This window comes from Onychostruthus taczanowskii, unplaced genomic scaffold (assembly GCF_017590055.1).
Source record: "Onychostruthus taczanowskii isolate IOZ18803 unplaced genomic scaffold, ASM1759005v1 scaffold74, whole genome shotgun sequence".
NCBI classification, from domain to species: Eukaryota; Metazoa; Chordata; class Aves; order Passeriformes; family Passeridae; genus Onychostruthus; species Onychostruthus taczanowskii.
Window position 1 is genome coordinate 2,268,038 of NW_024505229.1, and position 18,641 is coordinate 2,286,678.

Consider the following 18,641-nt stretch of genomic DNA (forward strand, 5'->3'; position numbering starts at 1 on the left):
TCATTAATGAAAGACATGTTGTCCTCAGGAACCCCTGGATGCTCCAAACGAGCTCTCTGCCCTCGGGTTTTTGGTGGGACAGATTCATCTCTGATCTGTGTGCGTGGCACCCACAGCACTTCCCTCCCCAGGGTGTGATCCCCAAGAAACCTCTCTAGTCTCTCTCTTGGAGCTGGCTCTTCCCAAAAAAGCTGTCACAAGCCATGGACAAGCTCTGTCTCTCCTCTCTGCCTCTGCCAGGTGAATTTTTCAGCTACAATTCCTCATTTCAGCAGTGCAGGTTACACTGACAGAGTTTGCAGCCCCATCCCTCCCTGAGCTCAGCCTGGAAGGGCAGCTCGCACCATTCCCGGGTGGGGAGCGCTCCCCGAATTGCTGGCGCGTCCCTTGCTCTGTCACACAGTGCCACCTCGTGTCCTGCGCTCCGCCTGGAGCCCCGGCAGGCAAAACACGGGCGCCGGAGCCTGGCGGGGTCTGGGGAGAATCTGGCTCCATCCTCGGCATCGCTGACGCAATTTCACTCCGTAAAAGCGGCTTGGGACCGGGAGGGGGCTGGGCTGGAGCGAGGACAGCGGTGGGCATGGTCCGGCTTTGGAATGAGCCAGAGCGGTTCGTGCGGGGGGGCCGTGCCTCGGTTTCCCTGTCTGGAAGCATCAGGATGTCCTTTCCTTCCCGAGGTGCCAAGGGAATCACAGCAGATGCTGCTGTAGCAGCTCCACCTCGTGTCCGAACACACCTCGTGCCCGGAGCCTGGTCCAGAGTTGTTTTGAGATGGGAGACCCAAAAACCCACCCCCACATCCACAGCAATGTCCTTCACCTCCCAGCAGGCTCTGAAACCTCTCTCCCTCACTGTCACAGGAAGTTCAGTATTTGTGGGGTTTTTAAAATAGAGTGTATTTGGCTTAAGTCCCACATTTGGGCCCATTTCTGTGTCATTTTCCATCCCCCAGGGGCCAGAATCACCCCTCCAGTTTGTTTTTCTCACCTGTTTTCAGGAAGGCCCTGGTGCTGGGATTTTCTGGCCCCTCTGAGCCCCTGGGAGCACAGGATGGGCTGAGTTCAGCTGGTTCAGCACAGCAGTGACACCACACGTGTCCCATGGAGCACTTGGCATTGCCCTGAGCTGGGATCTCCATCCCTGCTCCCCCAGACCTGGGCTGTGCTGGGGTCAGAGCTGCCCCACGTGTCCCACTGTCCTGGTCAACACTCCTGGGGGATGTTTCCCTCAGAGCTGGGTCCTGGATGTCCTCTGGGACACGGAGAACATTCTGCCACCTCCTGTCCCCTCCCTGGGCAGTGCTGCTCCTCCAGCCATGTCAGACACTTACCCCAGTCACAGAATTCACAGAATCACAGAATTACCAGGTTGAAGAGACCTTCAAGATCACTGAGTCCAGCCCAGCCCCAACACCTCAACTAAACCCTGGCACCCAGTGCCACATCCAGGCTTTGTTAAACACACCCAGGGATGGGGACTGCACCACCTCCCCGGGCAGCCACTGCAGAGCTTTATCATCCTTTGCATGAAAAACTTTTTCCTAATATCCAACCTAAATTTCCCTTGCTGCAGCTTGAGGCTGTGACCTTTGGTTCTGTCAGTGCTGCACCAACATCTCCAGATGGTGCCCAAAAGACCTTCCCTGCCTCCCCACAGCTGCCCCTGCGTGGGGACAGGCTCAGCTCATGGCCGTGGCAGTGTCCCCATGTGTGGTGGCATCCCCAGGGCAGGGATCTCCTCTGCATCCATCTCTTCCCTCCTTCCTCATGCTCTCTGAAGCAGCCCCGGCAAAGCCAAACAAGCCAGCAGAGATGGGAGGGAAGGGAAGAAGCAGCTCTGCTTCCCAGCTAACCTGAGCTAATTCCCAGCAGCTGGAGTCATCTGGGATTGCTGGAAACCCCAGGTCCTTCTCCAGACTCCCAGCACTCAGGATAAGCCAGCAGCACTGCTAGCAGGGCACTGTGCAGAGGAGCAGACCAGTCCCAGTGCCCTGGAAAGCCAAGGGCTACTGGTTAAACTGGCCCAGCAGGGAAAAGAACCTCCACACGCTCCTGAAGCACCCACACACAGCTGGCTCTGAGCAAGGCCCAGGCAGAGGCAGATGCTGGGTGGAGGAAGGGATGAGGGGAGACAGAAGGACAACAGTGGGACAGACAGGGAAGGACAGACCTCGACACCCGTGGGCCCTTCGCTTTCTGTCTCTGCCACCCTAAACCTCAGAGAGACCCCAAAGCCCACCCAAGGAAGGAAACAGAGGCACAGAAGAGACTCGGTGAGGAGAGACTTGGTAAGAAGAGACTTTTAATCAGACTCTGATACAGCTCTTACAGGGTTTCTCTCGGTGTCCGAGGAGCCCGGGCGGCGCAGCCCGGCCCCGCCCGGCACACGTGGGAACTACTGCGGCTACCGGGGACACGGGACACGCCACTACCAGCTCTGTGCTTTACTGTACAGGAGGGTTTCGCCAGTGTTGTGCTTGTCCCAGGGGAAGCAGCCGCATCCTGCGTGTTCCCGTGCTGTGCCATGTCCCTCCCGGCCGCCGAGGCCACCCGGCCCCGCTCCTGCCAGCGAGACCCGCGTCGGGAAGGGTGGGGGCCATTAGAAGGCAGTGGGAGCTGCTTCTGGGAGGTGCTGGGGCTGAACGTGACCTGTCAGGGTCTGGGCAGGAGCTGAGAGGTGAGGAAGGGGCTGTTCTGGAGGGATTGGGGGGAAGGAGCCGTGGGACACCCTGGGGACCCAGCTCCAGTCGTGCCCTCTGCCTTGCACCGGGGCCAAGCTCCCTGCAGCAGAGGCCGGTGCTGGGGAACAGAGCACCCCAACTCCAGCCCTGCAGGCCGGACCTGCAGCTCCAGCAGCACAGGGTGTGCCCCCAGCGACCTCCTTTGTGCCCTCTGCAGACCCACTGAACACCCTTCCCCTGAGAGGGAACGGGTTCGGACCCCTCGCAGGGACACCCCGCTGCTCTGAGCAGCAGGATCCGGGCTGGGAACCCCTCCAGGAGCTGATGTGGGGGGACAGGGATATCGGCAGCGGTTCCCCCCTCTTTGTCCCACCGCCTGAAGGAAAACTGAAAAGTGCCTGTGCTCACAACTAGCAGCTATTCCCTGTGCCTCTGTGCAGAAAAAGAGGAAAAGAAGTGATTTTTAGGGCTAAAAGCCACTGGGGGTCGGCCCAATCCGCAGCCTGGCACCCCGAGAAGGTGTGTGGAGGGAGAACCTGCCCCGGCGAGCGGGAGAAACCCCCACAGCCCCACACAGGCTCCAAAAGTGAGCGAGTAGAGCCAGAAGTGAATGCTAAAGGCAGCCACGCACACGGACACGCGCACCCCACGCACGGCATCTACGGACGAACACGCGCACGCTGCCACGGCGACAACACGGAGCTCCTAACACCTAACACACACACACACACCCCCCAAAACCCCGTGTGTCACACCGAGCAAATGCCACGACAAAACACGAGTATTTCCACAGATAAAAGTAAAGGTGTCGTCCCTCCTCCTCCTCTCTGCTGGATCCCCAGGGCAGCTGGGCACCATGGGGCTGGGGGGAGAAGGGGGCGTGCACCCACCAGACACAAGAAATAAAAAGGTAAAAATATGCCCTGCTATAGAATGAGAATTGATCTGTACAGCACTGGGAATGAAAATAGGTCATGGGCCACTTTGGAATACGATTTGTCATTTAACAGCATTTACAGTGACATTTACAGAATAAATATACAATAGAAATAGAGAATCTCTAGGTTATTATTCCATCTCCTCTCTCAGTATATATTTTATATATATATATAATATAGCTTCTTTGTTACCTTCTTATTGACTTTGCCTCTTATTGATGCTGCAAGAAGAGAGGAAAGCGAGCTCCTCCCCGGCTGGTTTGGGAGCAGGGGTGGGAGAGAGGGAGGGCTGGATCCTTCGCCCCGGGGTTCAAGGAGCATCATGCCATGGGAGCACATGGGACTGAGCGTTCTGGCTACGGGAGGTGTCCTGCTCCATTAACTCCATGGGAGCTACGGTGGGAATCCAGCCCCAGGCTCGGGGGCGTTGGGGAGGTGATGCTGGGCAAGGATTTGACTCATCCTCTGTCCTGCTGGTCAGTGAGGATGGACCCCATAAGAAATGGGAGGGAAAATGTTGCCTAATGATGGGGAAATGCCACCGGATTTGGGGCTCTCCCTTCCAGAGATGATGCCATAGGGACATTTCTGTGTCCCTCTTGCATGGGCAGAGGAAGGAGAAAGAGATGGGAGGGGATGAGGAAGGGGGAACTTCTGGAGGAGCATGGCTGATCCTGACTCACAGATCTTGGAACCATCACTGAGCTGCTTTGGTTCATTCTACTCCTCCATCTTCCCCCCAGAAAAACAGTTAACGAAGGGCTTGAGCTAATTGTCCTGGAAGAGTCTCCAGGTCACCAGCCAAGTCCATGGAGCAGACTGTGAATGAAGGATCACACCCACAAGAGATGTCACTGTGGGAACCTGCTGGCCCCATGGATGTCAGGGGTGTGGTGAATGGACCAGCTGCTTCCTGCCTTCACCTCCAGCCAAAAGGAGAACCAAGGTGAAAGAAAAGCAATTGACAGAAAAGCAGAGGAGAGAAGGGCTCATGAACCAGCACCCACAAACGTGGCCTTCAGAGCGGCCTCAAAGGTCTTCCTGCACAACCTAAGCCCAGCAGGACCCAGGGTGAGGCACTCCCCCAGCCTTTGGAGGCAACAGAGGAGAGAGAGTGTGCTGCTTCCGTGTCCCAAAGGAAAAGGGGGACGATGCCAGGCTATCCTGACACCCTTGGCAGAAAGTGCTTGGTTACAGGTAGGATGCAGGGACATGACCCTCAGTCCCAGTGGGACTTAGAGCTAGAAGATCCCACCTTTCCAAACAGCTGGGGGAGAAACAACATGAGGTCACATCAGTCAGATCCCCCAAAAACACGGATGGGCACAATAGAGGCCCCTGGACTCTCACAAGGGCTCCCCAGCCTGGATCAAGAGCTAGTGGGGACCGGCACTGGCTCCCAGGAGCCACTGCCCCTCGGATGCCTGTGGTCCCCAAGAGCTGGTCACCCCCATCCAAAGGCTGCTGAGCCCCTGTGGGGTGTGACAGGAGGCAATGCCAAACCCCTGGCTCGGAGGGGACACGAGGAGAAATGAGGAGGCACATCCAGAGAGAACCACTGCCCAGCTCACCTCGGCAGGGGGGCACGGGTGGGAAGTCAGGGGTGGTTTCCTGAGAGCTAAACCAGGAGTGTGGTAGGACTGCATGTCCCACAGCTCCTCTGCTTGTCCCTCTGGGACATCTGAAGAGAGAGGAGTGAGAGGAGATGATCACCATGCCAGGGATTTTGGTTCAGCAGAGCATCCCCCACATCAGGAGTAATTCCAGGAGAGCACTCCTGACCCCCATCACACCAACCCCACCCAGACCCCACACAGCCTCACACCCCCAAACCACTGTCACTTCAGGGGTCCTCCTGCCACTCAGCACCATCACCACCAACCCATGGAGCATCCCAGCTACTCCATCCCATGGCTGTGACATCTCCGTGCTTCCAAAGAACTCCCAGCCACCGTCCCTGTGCTGGTGGCAACAAAGATTCCAGGGATTCACCCTGCCCTGTCTCACACATTCCAACACCACAGCCAGCCCCATGCTGCTCCCTGCCAACCCTGGTCAGAATTTGGGGGGTTATTTGGGTGTGTCCACAGCTATAAAAACCTACAGGAGATACAACAACAACAACGATGGTGACAACAAGAGCACCTTTTTGTGCTATGAACATCGATGATTAATTGTGCTCGTTGGAATAAGGCCATGACTCTTCCCAGCTAAAGGACAACAGACGGGGAGGGAAGAGCTCTGGGTGACAGGAGGAAGTGTGATTGGCTTCCCACCTGCTGCCAGGTCCTTGTTCCAACCATCAGCTGCTTAGAAAAGAGAGAGATTCTTTGCTTCGGATTTGAGCTGCACGAGAACAACTCTTGAAAAGGTATTGCAGCGTCTCTTACTCCTCGTTCCTTCCCCAGAGGTGAGTCCAGGGGTCCTGCCTTTCCACCGAGGGTTGTCAGAGGAGTCCTGCCCCTCCTGCAATCCCTTCTTCCGGATGTCATCTCAGAAATGGCTGCTTTGCTTACGATTTTAAGAGGGGTTTCTTCTTCATCTTAGTAATAAATTCTTCTCCACCCTTAGTAATTAATTTTCCTGTTGCCTGGACAGCCAGGATCCACTCCCCAGTGCCCTCCTCTCCCGGTGGGGGTGGTGGGCAGGCAACCCTCACAGTTCAGACTCGGGGGTGCTGGCCAGCAGGTAGCCGCTCCCGTACCGTCCGTTGGGAGCGCTGCTCATTTCCATGGGGGAGCTGCTCCCGGGGCCCAGGTAGGAGCGGTGCGTGGGCATGGGGGATGGCGTCTCGCTGGGCACTTTGCTCAGGATGAAGCGGGTCTCGTCGTTGTCTTCCAAGTTGGAGATGTCCTTCATCATGCGACCCTTCTTGTAGGTGACGGAGAGCGCGTTGGAGCCGTCCGACACCAGGTGGAACTGCCGGAGGATGAAGACCAGAGGCAGAGGGAGGGATGCCAGGATGATCAGGGAGATGAGGATGGCCATGGCCCATGTTGGGTAGAACAGGAACTTTTCAGCAGCCTGGAAGAGACAGACATTAACGTCTCGAGGCTGCTGCAGCAGTGATGCCCATCAGGTACAACGTCTCCAAAACACCAGACAGCTCCTGCTGCCTCCTGCCAGACCAGGGACACCACGTGAAGGTGGGCTCAGGTCGAGGGAAAGGATCCTCACACGGAATGCTGGGCACAGCATGGAGCTGTGGGAGCCAACCAAAATCAACACAAATTTCAGCCCACGGGCAGGGCTGAAATATCTACCTGGAGATATCTGGGCAGTGTGAACAAACTGCTCCCAGAGGATGAGCAGGGTGGGAATGTCACCCAGCAGGAGAGGAAGGAGGAATGAGCAGAGCTGGGATGACCAGAGTGGTCTGCAGCTCTGAGCTGCCCGTGCTGTGCTGGGGCATGGGTGGGGAAGGGGAGGGAGCTGTGCTCACCTCCTCTCTGATCCACGCACTGTATCCCGGGGGGCTGACTCCCAGCTGGATGATGCTGGCTGTCATGAGCACGGCCATGCAGATGGGGGACACGTACTTCCAGGCGTAGTAGTAGAACTGGTAGGGCCGGAAACCCAGCATTTCCGTCAGCTCCTGCATGAACCTGCCGAGGAAAGACTTGGAATTGTGATATCCCCCAGCTTCCAGTGAGAAACAACCTCCCAGGAGCCCCACTGTTGCTCAAGGTAGAGCCTGAAGAACCCAGCTGACCATCTCAGCATCCCTCAAGCCTGAAGAACTTGTGCAAAACTCCTCAGGACAAGACCATCTGAGCATTATCCAGAGCTGTCTTTGCTCTGGACAACTTCTGAACAAGGAGAACTGTTGGGGAACAGCCTCCCCTTCCAGAAGGACCTGGAAACCTCAGAAAAAAAGGGTCATCACAAGTAACAGAGCATCACAACCAAGAGGAGATACCCACAAGAAGGATCCACTCCTGGGGCTGCATTACACCAGGACAGGGCAGGAGGATCAAAGTGAAACAAATTCCTGCCTCTATAACTGCCCTTGGAACATTTTCTCCTGGAGAAAAAGCCCATATGGAAAAGAGGTGGAAAGAGTTACACCACAGTTACTCCTTTTGCTGTAGAAATTCCTTACTTCTTGGTGCCATAAATCCAGGCCACAGCGATGTTCTCCAGGATGACCACGACGGTGAGCGGCAGCGTGGCTGAGTAATCATCAAACATGGTGACAAAGTAGTTTCCAGAGCGCTGCACAAAGATCAGCCCCACTACGAAGGCGAAGATGCAGCAACCAACTGTGGGGAGCAAATGGGCCTGGTCAGCAGAGCCTCCAGAGGGACACCAAGACCTCCAGAAGGTCCATTCCCTGCATGGGCATGGTCAGCACAGCCTCCTGAGGTACACCAGGACCTCCAGAAGGTTAATTCACTGCATGGTCAGTGGAGCCTCCTGAGGGACACCAAGACCTCCAGAAGGTTCATTCCCTGCATGGGCATGGTCAGCACAGCCTCCTGAGGGACACCAGGACCTCCAGAAGGTTAATTCACTGCATGGTCAGTGGAGCCTCCTGAGGGACACCAAGACCTCCAGAAGGTTCATTCCCTGCGTGGGCATGATCAATGGAGCCTCCTGAGGGACACCGGGACCTCCAGAAGGTTCATTCCCTGCATGGGCATGGTCAGCACAGCCTCCTGAGGTACACCAGGACCTCCAGAAGGTTCATTGCCTGCATGGGCATGGTCAGCAGAGCCTCCTGAGGTACACCAGGACCTCTAGAAGGTTCATTCCCTGCATGGGCACGGCTCAGTTCACCCCCCACCATGTCCACACTTTTCTGGAGTGACTCCTCAAGGCAATGGGGACCTCCCACCCCTTCCCAAGGAGGTGGCAGGAGAAGAGACCTCACCTGTGAACACTTCCTTCCGCACCTTGAAGGTATCGATGATGGGCGTGGTGATGCCTGACATGGTCCCGATCATGCTCCCCAGGCCCAGGTTGATCAGCATCAAGAAGAACATGACGGACCAGAAGGGCGAGGCTGGGAAGTGGGTCATGGCTTCTGTGAAGGCAATGAAGGCCAGGCCAGTCCCTTGCACCGACTGTTGAGATGGGAAGAGGACCAAAACATGGGAAGAAACTTGTCAGGGACACAGAATTCGGCCCCTCTCAGGTTTCCCTCACCAAACCCTCTTCAAGGAAAGAAAACCCCAGTCTGGTACTGGAGATGAACTGGTGATGACCCTGCTCAACCTGTACTAGACAGAGCTTCTCCCACCCCAGGAGGACCCCTGCCTGCTGGTAAAACCATAGGGACTCAGATTCTCCATCCCTGGAGGGTCTCTAAAGTTGTTTTTCCAGATCCATGTGCCCAGGATTGACACAGGGAGAGGCAATGGGGCGGGTGACCTGCTGGTCCCACCAGGAGTGCCACCAGGTACCTTGTTGAGTTCATCCTCCAACAGGCAGGCATCCAGGCCCAGCTCTTTGAAGTGCCCCTCCTTCACCGTCATGATCACCCTGTACATCTCGTGGTAGTCCTTGGCAGTGAGGTGGGAGAAGTTCACGTGGGGTGGGATGAGGTCATGGCTCAGCACATTGGTGTTCAGGTAGCCCAAGATCTTCTCAGCGTTCCTAAGGGAGAGCAGAACCTCTCAGGTGATGCAGGGCACCTGAGACACATTGGATTCACACCCAAGCTGCAGATTAAGAGCCCATCTTGGGGCTGGATTTTAGCTCGGAGGAGCTGAATGTCCAACTCCCTCAGCTACAGAGGTACATCCCTGGAAATCCAGGGCCTGACCATCAGGGACTTGGGTCCACCAAACCCCAGGATCATCCAGCTTCAGACCCACCACAAGTGGCAGCAGTAAAGACCTGCCCCAAACAGAGAAAAAGCAAATCTTACTCCACCACGCATTTCTCATTCATGATGTTGGCCTTGAAGCCCAGCACAGCAAACACAACGAGAGTGGCCAGCACAGACGTGAAGAAGTTGATGAAGGAGACAAGGGTGGCATCGAAGTGGCAGTTGTTGTCCTGCTTGTTGTAGCTGGAGAAGGCAATGACCCCCCCAAAACCCAGGCCCAAGGCGAAGAAAACCTGTGTGGCTGCTTCACGCCACACCTGGGGGTCCAGCATCTTGTCCAGCTTGGAGGGAAGACAGAAGAAGAAGTTAGGTGGCCTGGTGGCCCCACAGCCCATCCCAGAGCTACATTAAAAGGGCTGAGCTGGTTTTGGGGCAGCTGTGAGCTGCTTTGGTGGGGCAGTGGAAGGAAATGATCTCTAAAACCCCATCCAATCCAAACCACTGCATGATTCCATGATCTGCCGTGCTCAGGTCTGGCTTTACCCAGCACTCACAGGTCCTTCTCCTCATTCACACAGAGGGAGAAACAGGCACAGAGAGGCCAGGACAAGGTTTGACCTGACCACGTCTCTGCCTGCTCCACCTGCCCCGGAGGCCTAACTGGGGGTTCCATCTCTCTCTGTGCAGCTCCCCAGTCCGTGTCCCCCCAGCCCAGGGCACCACCACATTCCCAGGGATGGGTCTCCATCCTCCCCTGGCCATCTCCTGCTTCCAGAGCACCTGGAGCACTGAAATCAAACATCCTGGCTGGGGGGTGTTTGAGCTGTGGTCCCCTCCAAGCCACACTCCCCATCCTGGGAGCCAGAGCTGCAGCCTGGAGACCTCCCAGCATCATTCATCAAGAGACCATAATTAATGTCTTCTAACAGCCTCGCCGGCTGAGCTGATGCATCTACATCTCTGCTTAATTAATTAATTAGCTGCTTAATTAATAAGTGCATACCACCAGCAGAGGTTTTTCTGCCAGCCAGCAGCTCTCCATTAAATCTTTGTATTTACATATTGCCTTGGGCACCTCTGTGGCCCCCACCCTGGCATCTGGGTAGCTGAGGATGGTGAGCTTGTGAGGCTCATGGCTGTCCTGGCCACACCCTGAATTTTGGGAACCATTCCACATCCTGATGATCTATCAGGATCCCCATGTTTGGGGCTGGTACTTTGATTTTCGGGGTGGGGAGCAAAATAAGGGGAATAGTAAGAGAATAAGGGAAAATAGGACATGACCAGCCAGGAGGGGAACCTGCTTGGAGTCTGCTGGGCTTGGAACTCTCACCTTGGGTGTGAACATGTGCATGATCCCATCCACTGCCCCACGCAGCAGCAGCCCCCGCACCAAGAAGCAAACAAGCACCAGGTATGGGAAGAGGGAGCTGAAGTACATCACCTGGAGCGAGAGGGATGAACACAGCACAGCCTCAGCTCCTGCCCCCTGCGCCCAGCCACCCTCCCATCCAACCTATGGACAGCCCACAGCGGGGAGAAGGGAGCGCTTCCTTCCCCAGGATGGGGCTGGCTCCCCAGGGATGAACTGTGGGACCCCTCGGGGCAGCATGGTACAGGTGGCTGGGCACTGCCCAGGCAGAAAGGGACCTGGGGACACTGATGGACAGTAGGCTGGACATGAGCCAGCAGTGTGCCCTGGTGGCCAAGAAGGCCAATGGCTCCTGGCGTGGATCAGGAATGGTGTGGCCAGCAGGAGCAGGGCAGTGATTCTTCCCCTGTGCTCAGCACTGGTTGGGCAGCACCTCGAGTGCTGTGTCCTGTTACAGGTCCCCAATTTAGGAAAGATGCTGGGGTGCTGGGGTGTGCCAGAGAAGGGCAACAAGGCTGAGGAAGGGTCTGGAGCACAAGTGCTGTGAGGAGGGGCTGAGGGAGCTCAGCCTGGAGAAGAGGGGGCTCGGGGGTGACCTCATCCCTCTCTACAGCTCCTTGACAGGAGGGCCCTGCCAGGGGGGTCGGGCTCTGCTCCCAAGACAAGAGAAAACAGCTTTAAGCTGCTCCAAGGGAGCTTCAGGCTGGACAGTAGGAAGATCTTCACAGGAGGAGTGACTGGGCATCACAAGGGGCTGCCCAGGGAGCTGGTGGAGTCACCATTCCAGGAGTGCTTAATAAAAGGCTGGATGTGGCTCTCAGTGCCATGGCCTGGCTGGCAGGGTGGTGTTGGGTCACAGGTTGGACTTGATGACCTCAAAGGCCTTTTCCAACCTAACTGATTCTGTGAAGTGCTGGAGCTCAGGCTTCTCTGTGCTGGTGTGGCCAAGGCCTGGCTGCACGTGTCAGTTGAACTAAACCTCTTCCCTACACCCTCTTTTGATCTTATTCTGCATTCTTCCAGAGGTGACCCCAGCTGTGGAGCGGGTGTGACCATCCCAGGGGACACAGCATTCCACTGGTACCCCAGAGCAGGGCAGGATAGTGTGTCCAGCAGGTTCCTGCTTCCAGGACAGAGCCCAGCCAGGCTCAGGTGGCCACCAACACCCACCTTCCCTGAGGACTGGATGCCTTTGATCATGGCCAGGCCAACAAGGCTCCAGGCCACCAGCAGACACAGGGTCATCTTCCAGTTGAGCCCCCCGCTCTCAGAGATGGAGTTGGAGATGTCCAGGGTCTCCCGGTACCAGAAGTAGGTGGTGGCTGAGCTCCTCTCGCATTCGGTCTCCACAACTGCAGGAGAGAGGCAGGAGAGCATGAGGGGGAGTCATCCACTGTCTCCTGGGCTGATCAAACATCAAAGACCTGCTGGAGCCAGCCAGGACAGGGAGACACCTCTGGAAACTGAGGGGCAGAAATTAATGGGGCTCATTCTTAGCAGGGAAAAGAAGAGACAGGACATAAAACTACTGCCAGGTGAAAATGAGATGTTAAATACGGGGAGAGACATTTTCGTTTGCTATAAAACCTCTCAGAGAGTCCCAAGCCGATGCTCAGATGTTCTAAAACAGCATTAGCTCCATCCGTGTCTCAGGCAGGGAGTGGAGCAGCCCCTGCCTGACTCTCGCTGCCTCCCTCCATGGTCCTGGGTCAGATCCTGGCCTCAAGCACTGAGGCAGCCTGGAAATCCCATCAGTGGAGACTCTGGATTCCCAAACTGGCATCAAATCCCATCAGTGGGGAGAGAGAGCACCGGAGAGACTCATCCAACCCAAGGGGAAGCTCTTCATATGGTCAGGACAGCTGGGCCAGAGAGGAACTTCTGCCTGCTGTGGCCCCACCATCTCTTGGGGTGAAGATGAGTCCCACAGGGCCCCACAGCCCCCCTTCCCTTGGAGCTGCTCCCTCCCAGCCGACCCCTGTGCCTCACCGGCCACGGAGCCGTTCTTCACGATGGGGCACTCGCTCCAGGGCAGGGGGTACTGGAAGGACTTGAAGAAGTAAAAGATGCTCCAGCCGATGATGACGTTGTAATAGAGACCAACAAAAAAACAGACCTGGGGGGAGCAAGGAGGAGGACATGGCATCAAACCACAGGGCAGTGAAATATCCCCAGGGCACCTCCGGGGCTGCAGGAATCAGGGGGTGGGCGCATCCCCAAACCAGCCCTCTAGCCATGGATGGAGCTGGAACAACAACTCCTGGCCCCTCGAACCTCCCGCTGGGGCTCCTCGGGGTTTGCCTCACCCCGCTGACCCCGGGGCAGGGCTGGACGGTCCCCGGGCAGGGCTGGAAGGTCCCCAGGGCAGGGCTGGAGGGTCCCTGGGCACGCTCACCAGGCAGCTGGCGTAGCCGATGCCTCCCAGGCGGGGACAGATGTAATTCCAGACGCCGATGCTGCCCCGGCGGATGCGCTGCCCCACTGCCAGCTCCAGGAAGAACAGGGGCAGCCCGATGATGATGAGCAGGACCAGGTAAGGGACCAGGTAGGCACCTGGAAGGGAGAGAAAGGCCATTCTACATCTCCCTGCTCCAGTGCAGCCAAGGACAGATGGACAAGGGCGGACAAGCAGGACAGAGCTGGGGCACGCTCTGCCTGGTCAATCAGTTCATTTGCAAACAGCCTCAAGTTGTACCAGGGGAGGCTGAGATTGGATATTGGGACAAATTTCTTCATGGGAAGGATGGTCAGGCACTGGCACATGCTGTCCAGGGCAGCAGGGAATCCCCATCCCTGCAAGGGTTTAAAAACCGTGTGGGTGTGCCAGGTGGGGACAGGGGCTAGTGGTGGCCTTGTGCTGGGCTGATGTTTGGACTCAATGATCTTAGAGAGCTTTTCCAACCTAAATGTTCCATGATTTTGTGATCCAGGAATGCAGATCAGAGCTTGGCCAGAGCAGAAGCTGTGAAGAGGAGCAAACATGTGTGTGGAAGCAAAGGCTGTGGCATTCCCTGCCAGTGTAGATCATGTGGGATTCACACCAAGGCCTCCAAGGACTCCCTCAATCCACACAGACAAATCTCCACGTGTCCTGGATTGCAAGGCAATGTGTATTCTATTTCCCATCTGTCAGAGCTGGGGCAGTTCTCTTCTGTTCATGGGGCAGTTTTCTTTATCTCTCCCACAGCCAATCCTCCCTCCAGCAGATCTCTGCTGTCCATGGCCACTGAGTGTCCCTGCAGGGCTGATCAAATTCCAGCATCCCATGGGGAGATGCTCCGCCCAGGGCAGGAGCCAAGCATTCCTACCTGGATCCAATCTAATATTTTGGGACAGGAGAGCAGCTTTTCCACTGCATTCCCAGAGGAGCAGCTGCCTCTTCCACTGGATCTTCAGAGGAAGACTCCACCCTTCTGCAGGATCCCTGCTCCAGCAGAACCACCCCTGGCACTGCAGGAGGGCTGCAGCCACAATTCCAATGGGACTGCTGCCAGCACCCTGACCCACAGGGTGTCAGGTGTGTTCTGACTCTGGCAGTGTTGTTTTGGTTTACTGCATTGTTTATTTTATCTTTTTATTTTCTTCCCTATTAAAGAGCTGTTATTCCTGCTCCCTTATTTTTGCCTGAGAGCCCCTTAATTTCAAATTTATAACAATTTGGAGGGAGGGGGTTTGCATTTTCTATTTCAGGGGAGGCTCCTGCCTTCCTTAGCAGACACCTGTCTCTCCAAACCCAGACACCATGTGCAAATGACCACCCCCATTAGCTGACCCCTGGGGACACGGCCACATTCCTGAGCCATCCTGTTCCCCCAGACACAGCCCAGCCCCCTATCCCAGCACATCCCACATTCCCAGCTGCAGCAACACCGTGCCATGTGCCACCCTGCACGGCCAAGGACTGGAAACAACTCGGATTAGAAACTCGGTTAATGCCTGTTTCCCGAAGCACAGCCGATGACCGTGAGGGATGCGATGACCTGACGCTGGGGCTGGAGGGGAGCTGGTGCTTCCCGAAGCAGAGCCGATGACCGTGAGGGATGCGATGACTCACGCTGCAGCCCGGCTGAGGAACGGCTCCAGCTCCTGCCAGGAGCTGAGGAATGGGCTCAGGAGAATGTGCCTGGCTCCTGCAGGGTAGCAGACGGTCCAAAGACAACCGAAATTCCTGCCTGGATTGACAGCCCGGTGACAGCTGGGCCCAGGCAGGACCTGGGGCAGGGGGTGCTGCTCCAAGCAGAGACTCTGCAAAGCAGATCAGCCCCAGCATGGGGGGAATGGTGTGTTAAAAATGGGGGTAGGGAGAGGAATTGAGGTGCAGCAGCCCAGGGTGAGTGGGAGGGTAAAAGGAGAGGCAGAGAGCAGAGCTGGAGCTCAGGGAAGTTCAGGAAGGACCACGAGCATCCCACCTCTGCAGCACTCTCCTGGCTATCTCAACCTACAGATAGCTGGACACCAGACAGATTCAGATGCAAATTTGTCCAGTATTGGAGATTTTCTTGCCAGGATGCCTGGAAAGGTGAGCAGCAGCTCACGGCTGTGCAGCACCAGAGCAGAGCTGCCAGTCCCTGCTGGCTCCCGGCACTCCGAGTCCTGGGAATTTGGCTCCAGCCCATCCTGCCTCCAGCACGCAGCCGTTCTCCCCCGCAGACACCTGCTGGGGGAGCAGGAGAGAAAGCAGCCACCGCCATCGCATCCTGGAGCTGCTCAGAGTGCCAGGAAAGGTCTGTCCAACCCTCCCAAACTCCTGCTGGCAGCAGCTCACGGCCTGGTGGGAGCCCCAGCCAAGAGGGTTAAACATGGCAGGAGGAAAAGGCAGAGAACCGGTGCCTGCCCCGCGGGACAGACAGATGGTGCTACCTGGGCAAAAGAAAAACCCAGCAAAGCCCAGCAATCTAAAGCTCAAGCCAGTTCCCAGCTGTGTGCCTCAGTTTCCCCATCCATGGAATAGTGGTAATGGCTGGGGCAGCTTGTAAAGCTTTTATTTGAAGTCCTGCTGCAGAAAGATGTTCTATTGCAGCAAGGAGCTCCTAAAAGCAGCTGCTTGTCCCAGTCCCTGCCTGGCTCGGTGCCCCTGGGTCCCAGCACAGGGTGGGTCAAACCCACTGCTCATCTCCTCTGCTGCAGCAGTGCCAGGGCTGTGCTGCCTCAGCCCCCATCCCCATTCCACATCCCATCTGGTCTTGTGTCCAAAACCACTCCTTTAATGCTCCCCACATACAGACAGCAAGTTCAGCCCCAGAATTGAGGAATACACCAGCCTGGGAGTACCAGTGGCACCTCCCATCACCCAGCACTGCTCAGCTGAGGCCAAAGCCCCCCAAATACCCAGGACAGCAGAGAGCTCAGCCTAAGCTGAGGATTTTTCATTGAGTGCACTAATTATGGTTAATTAAGGATTGCTGTGGCATGGGGAAACTGAAGCACAGCTGGGCTAATCCTTGTAGAGAAGAAGGATGCTGGTTCTCCAATCTCTGGTTCTAAATCTGGTTTAAAAAATCTCATTTAATGGGGAAATCTGGTTCTAAATCTCATTTAGTGGGGAAAACTTTCTTGGCAATCAGAGGCCAGCTGTGGGCTGTAATGAAGCCAGCAGGGCTGTACTGACCTCTCCCAGCCCTGAATTTGGGGTGAAGAGCTGTGCTGTGCCAAAACCGAGCCGAGCTGGAGCTGAAGCAGGGCACTGGGAAGTGCTGGGATGCAGGAGCTGGGCTGTACCAACCTCTCCCAGCCCTGAATTTGGGGTGAAGAGCTGTGCTGTGCCAAAACCGAGCCGAGCTGGAGCTGAAGCAGGGCACTGGGAAGTGCTGGGATGCAGGAGCTGGGCTGTACCAACCTCTCCCAGCCCTGAATTTGGGGTGAAGAGCTGTGCTGTGCCAAAACCGAGCCGAGCTGGAGCTGAAGCAGGGCACTGGGAAGTGCTGGGATGCAGGAGCTGGGCTGTACCAACCTCTCCCAGCCCTGAATTTGGGGTGAAGAGCTGTGCTGTGCCAAAACCGAGCCGAGCTGGAGCTGAAGCAGGGCACTGGGAAGTGCTGGGATGCAGGAGCCAGGCACAGCTGGCTCCATCCCAGATGGGAGGGAAGGGAATGGGGCTGAGCAGCCCCAGGAGGGGAGTGCTGACTGCACAGGGCAGAGTGACTCATCCTGACAGTGACACCGGAGATGTTTGAATTATTGAGGGCGCCGCAGGTTCGGCAGCTGCAGGGCTGGGGCCACGCAAAGGATGGAACACTGGGAACAGAGAGCTCAGGGGATGGGGGCACTGTCCTGGCTCCCCCAAAAGGCCTGGGAAGGGACTGGGGTTGGATTAGTGATGAGGAGCCCACCCTCTCTTCAGTGTCATGAAGGGTGGTGGGGCTCAGCACAGCTGGAGAGACCTGACCCTCTGGGCTGCTCTTGGAAACCCAAGGAGGAGGCATGGAGTGGGATGAGAGAATGGGCTGGCTGCAAGGAGGATTTGGGAATGGGATGGAACCACAAAATGTGGCTTTGACGACCCAGAGGAATGGAGCAGCTCCCTCTTCCATTTTTAGCCCTAATTTCCAAATTAGGCACTAGGGTTAGGGTTAGGGGTCAGAGAACCACACAGCTCTAGAGTGGTGGGGCTGAAAACAGCACACCAAAGGGAGCACAGCACTGTGCCAAAACTGCCATGTACCCATCACTGCAATCTGGGTCATTCGTGACGCTGGGGACCTCAGCCACAGCCCCAAGCTGCCACTAGGGCTGGGGTGAGGGATCAGAGAACCACAAAGCCTACAGCTCTAGGGATACTGGGGCTGATGTTCCTTGCAACTAAATATTCCCAACAGGAATCAGGGGGAGCAGCCAGAAATCCTGGCTCCCAACCTGGGGTTCACCATGACTTTGGAGGTGGACAATCTTTAGGAAGAGGCCATCCTGGAGATCTCCACATCTCAGCACAACTTCTGGCAGCCCTTTCCCGCTTCAGAGCCCAAACAACACACTTTAGAGTGCAAATTGTGGCATTCACATGCCCTCTGAGCAGTTCCTCAGAATTTCTCCTGAGAGAAACTGTGAGAGAAGCAGGGAAAAGAATAATCAAAACAATTCTTATCTCATTTGCTGCTCCTGTGTTTGTCCCCATGTGGAATTTTCTGGAGATTGTTTACTCAAGATGATTGCTTGATTGGATTCTGGTGATGGTGTTTTGGATTCCTTGACCAACTGGATCCACGTGTGTTTGTCAGGACTCTTGGGCAGAGAGTCACTGGTTTTTTAGTTTGTTAGTTAGTAATAGCTCTTGTTAGTGTAATATAGTATATATAGTGTATATATATAGTATATAATGTAATATAGTGTAACATAGTATATAATAAAATAATTACTTAACCTCTGATATCATGGAGTTCTGCACAGCAGTCTTCTCACCCATTGGGCATCGTAGCACCAATACCAAATAACCCATTTTAGAGCCCAAATCACCCCTGTCCTCTCCGGGGATCCACACCCCAACACGCAGCGAGGCAGGATTGGGTCACACCCCCTTCTCCAAGGGCTGATCCCGTCCCTGCCCCTCTCTCACCTCCTCCATTCTTCTGGCAGAGGTAGGGGAAGCGCCAGACGTTGCCCAGCCCCACGGAGTAGCCGATCTGCGCCAGGATGTACTGCAGCTTGCTGTTCCAGGCCGGCCGGTTCTCGGCGTCCAGCTCCTCATCTCCCTCCTTCTGCTTGTCCCAGGCCTCCCCCGTCACGTTGAGGACGCTGCGTTTGTAGTCCACGGGCTCCTGGTGGGCCAGCAGGTCGGCCACCGACTCGGTGACATGCTCGCTGCTGTGCTCCCGCTGCGTCACCTTGCTGTTCTTCGGCATCGGGACGGCCCGGGGCACGACGGGCGAGGGAAGAGGGTGAACG

At 56.2% G+C, this 18,641-nt stretch overlaps 1 protein-coding gene across 2 annotated transcripts; it reads right to left on the reverse strand.

The window, feature by feature from the left end:
• Positions 1 to 6,273: 6,273 nt before the first annotated feature.
• SLC6A17 (solute carrier family 6 member 17) lies at positions 6,274 to 18,598 on the reverse strand. 2 transcript variants are annotated; one of them, XM_041422687.1, is made up of 11 exons: positions 18,313 to 18,598; positions 13,159 to 13,316; positions 12,753 to 12,879; positions 11,934 to 12,115; positions 10,725 to 10,835; positions 9,491 to 9,732; positions 9,024 to 9,216; positions 8,492 to 8,684; positions 7,721 to 7,880; positions 7,061 to 7,223; positions 6,274 to 6,642 (listed from the first exon to the last, which is right to left on the reverse strand). In XM_041422687.1, the coding sequence occupies exons 1-11, from the start codon at positions 18,596 to 18,598 to the stop codon at positions 6,274 to 6,276; spliced, it is 2,184 nt and encodes a 727-aa protein (XP_041278621.1). The 2 variants fall into 2 exon arrangements, with proteins under 2 accessions (XP_041278621.1, XP_041278622.1); XM_041422688.1 differs by having other exon boundaries at positions 8,492 to 8,674; positions 9,017 to 9,216.
• Between the last annotated feature and the right edge of the window lie 43 nt (positions 18,599 to 18,641).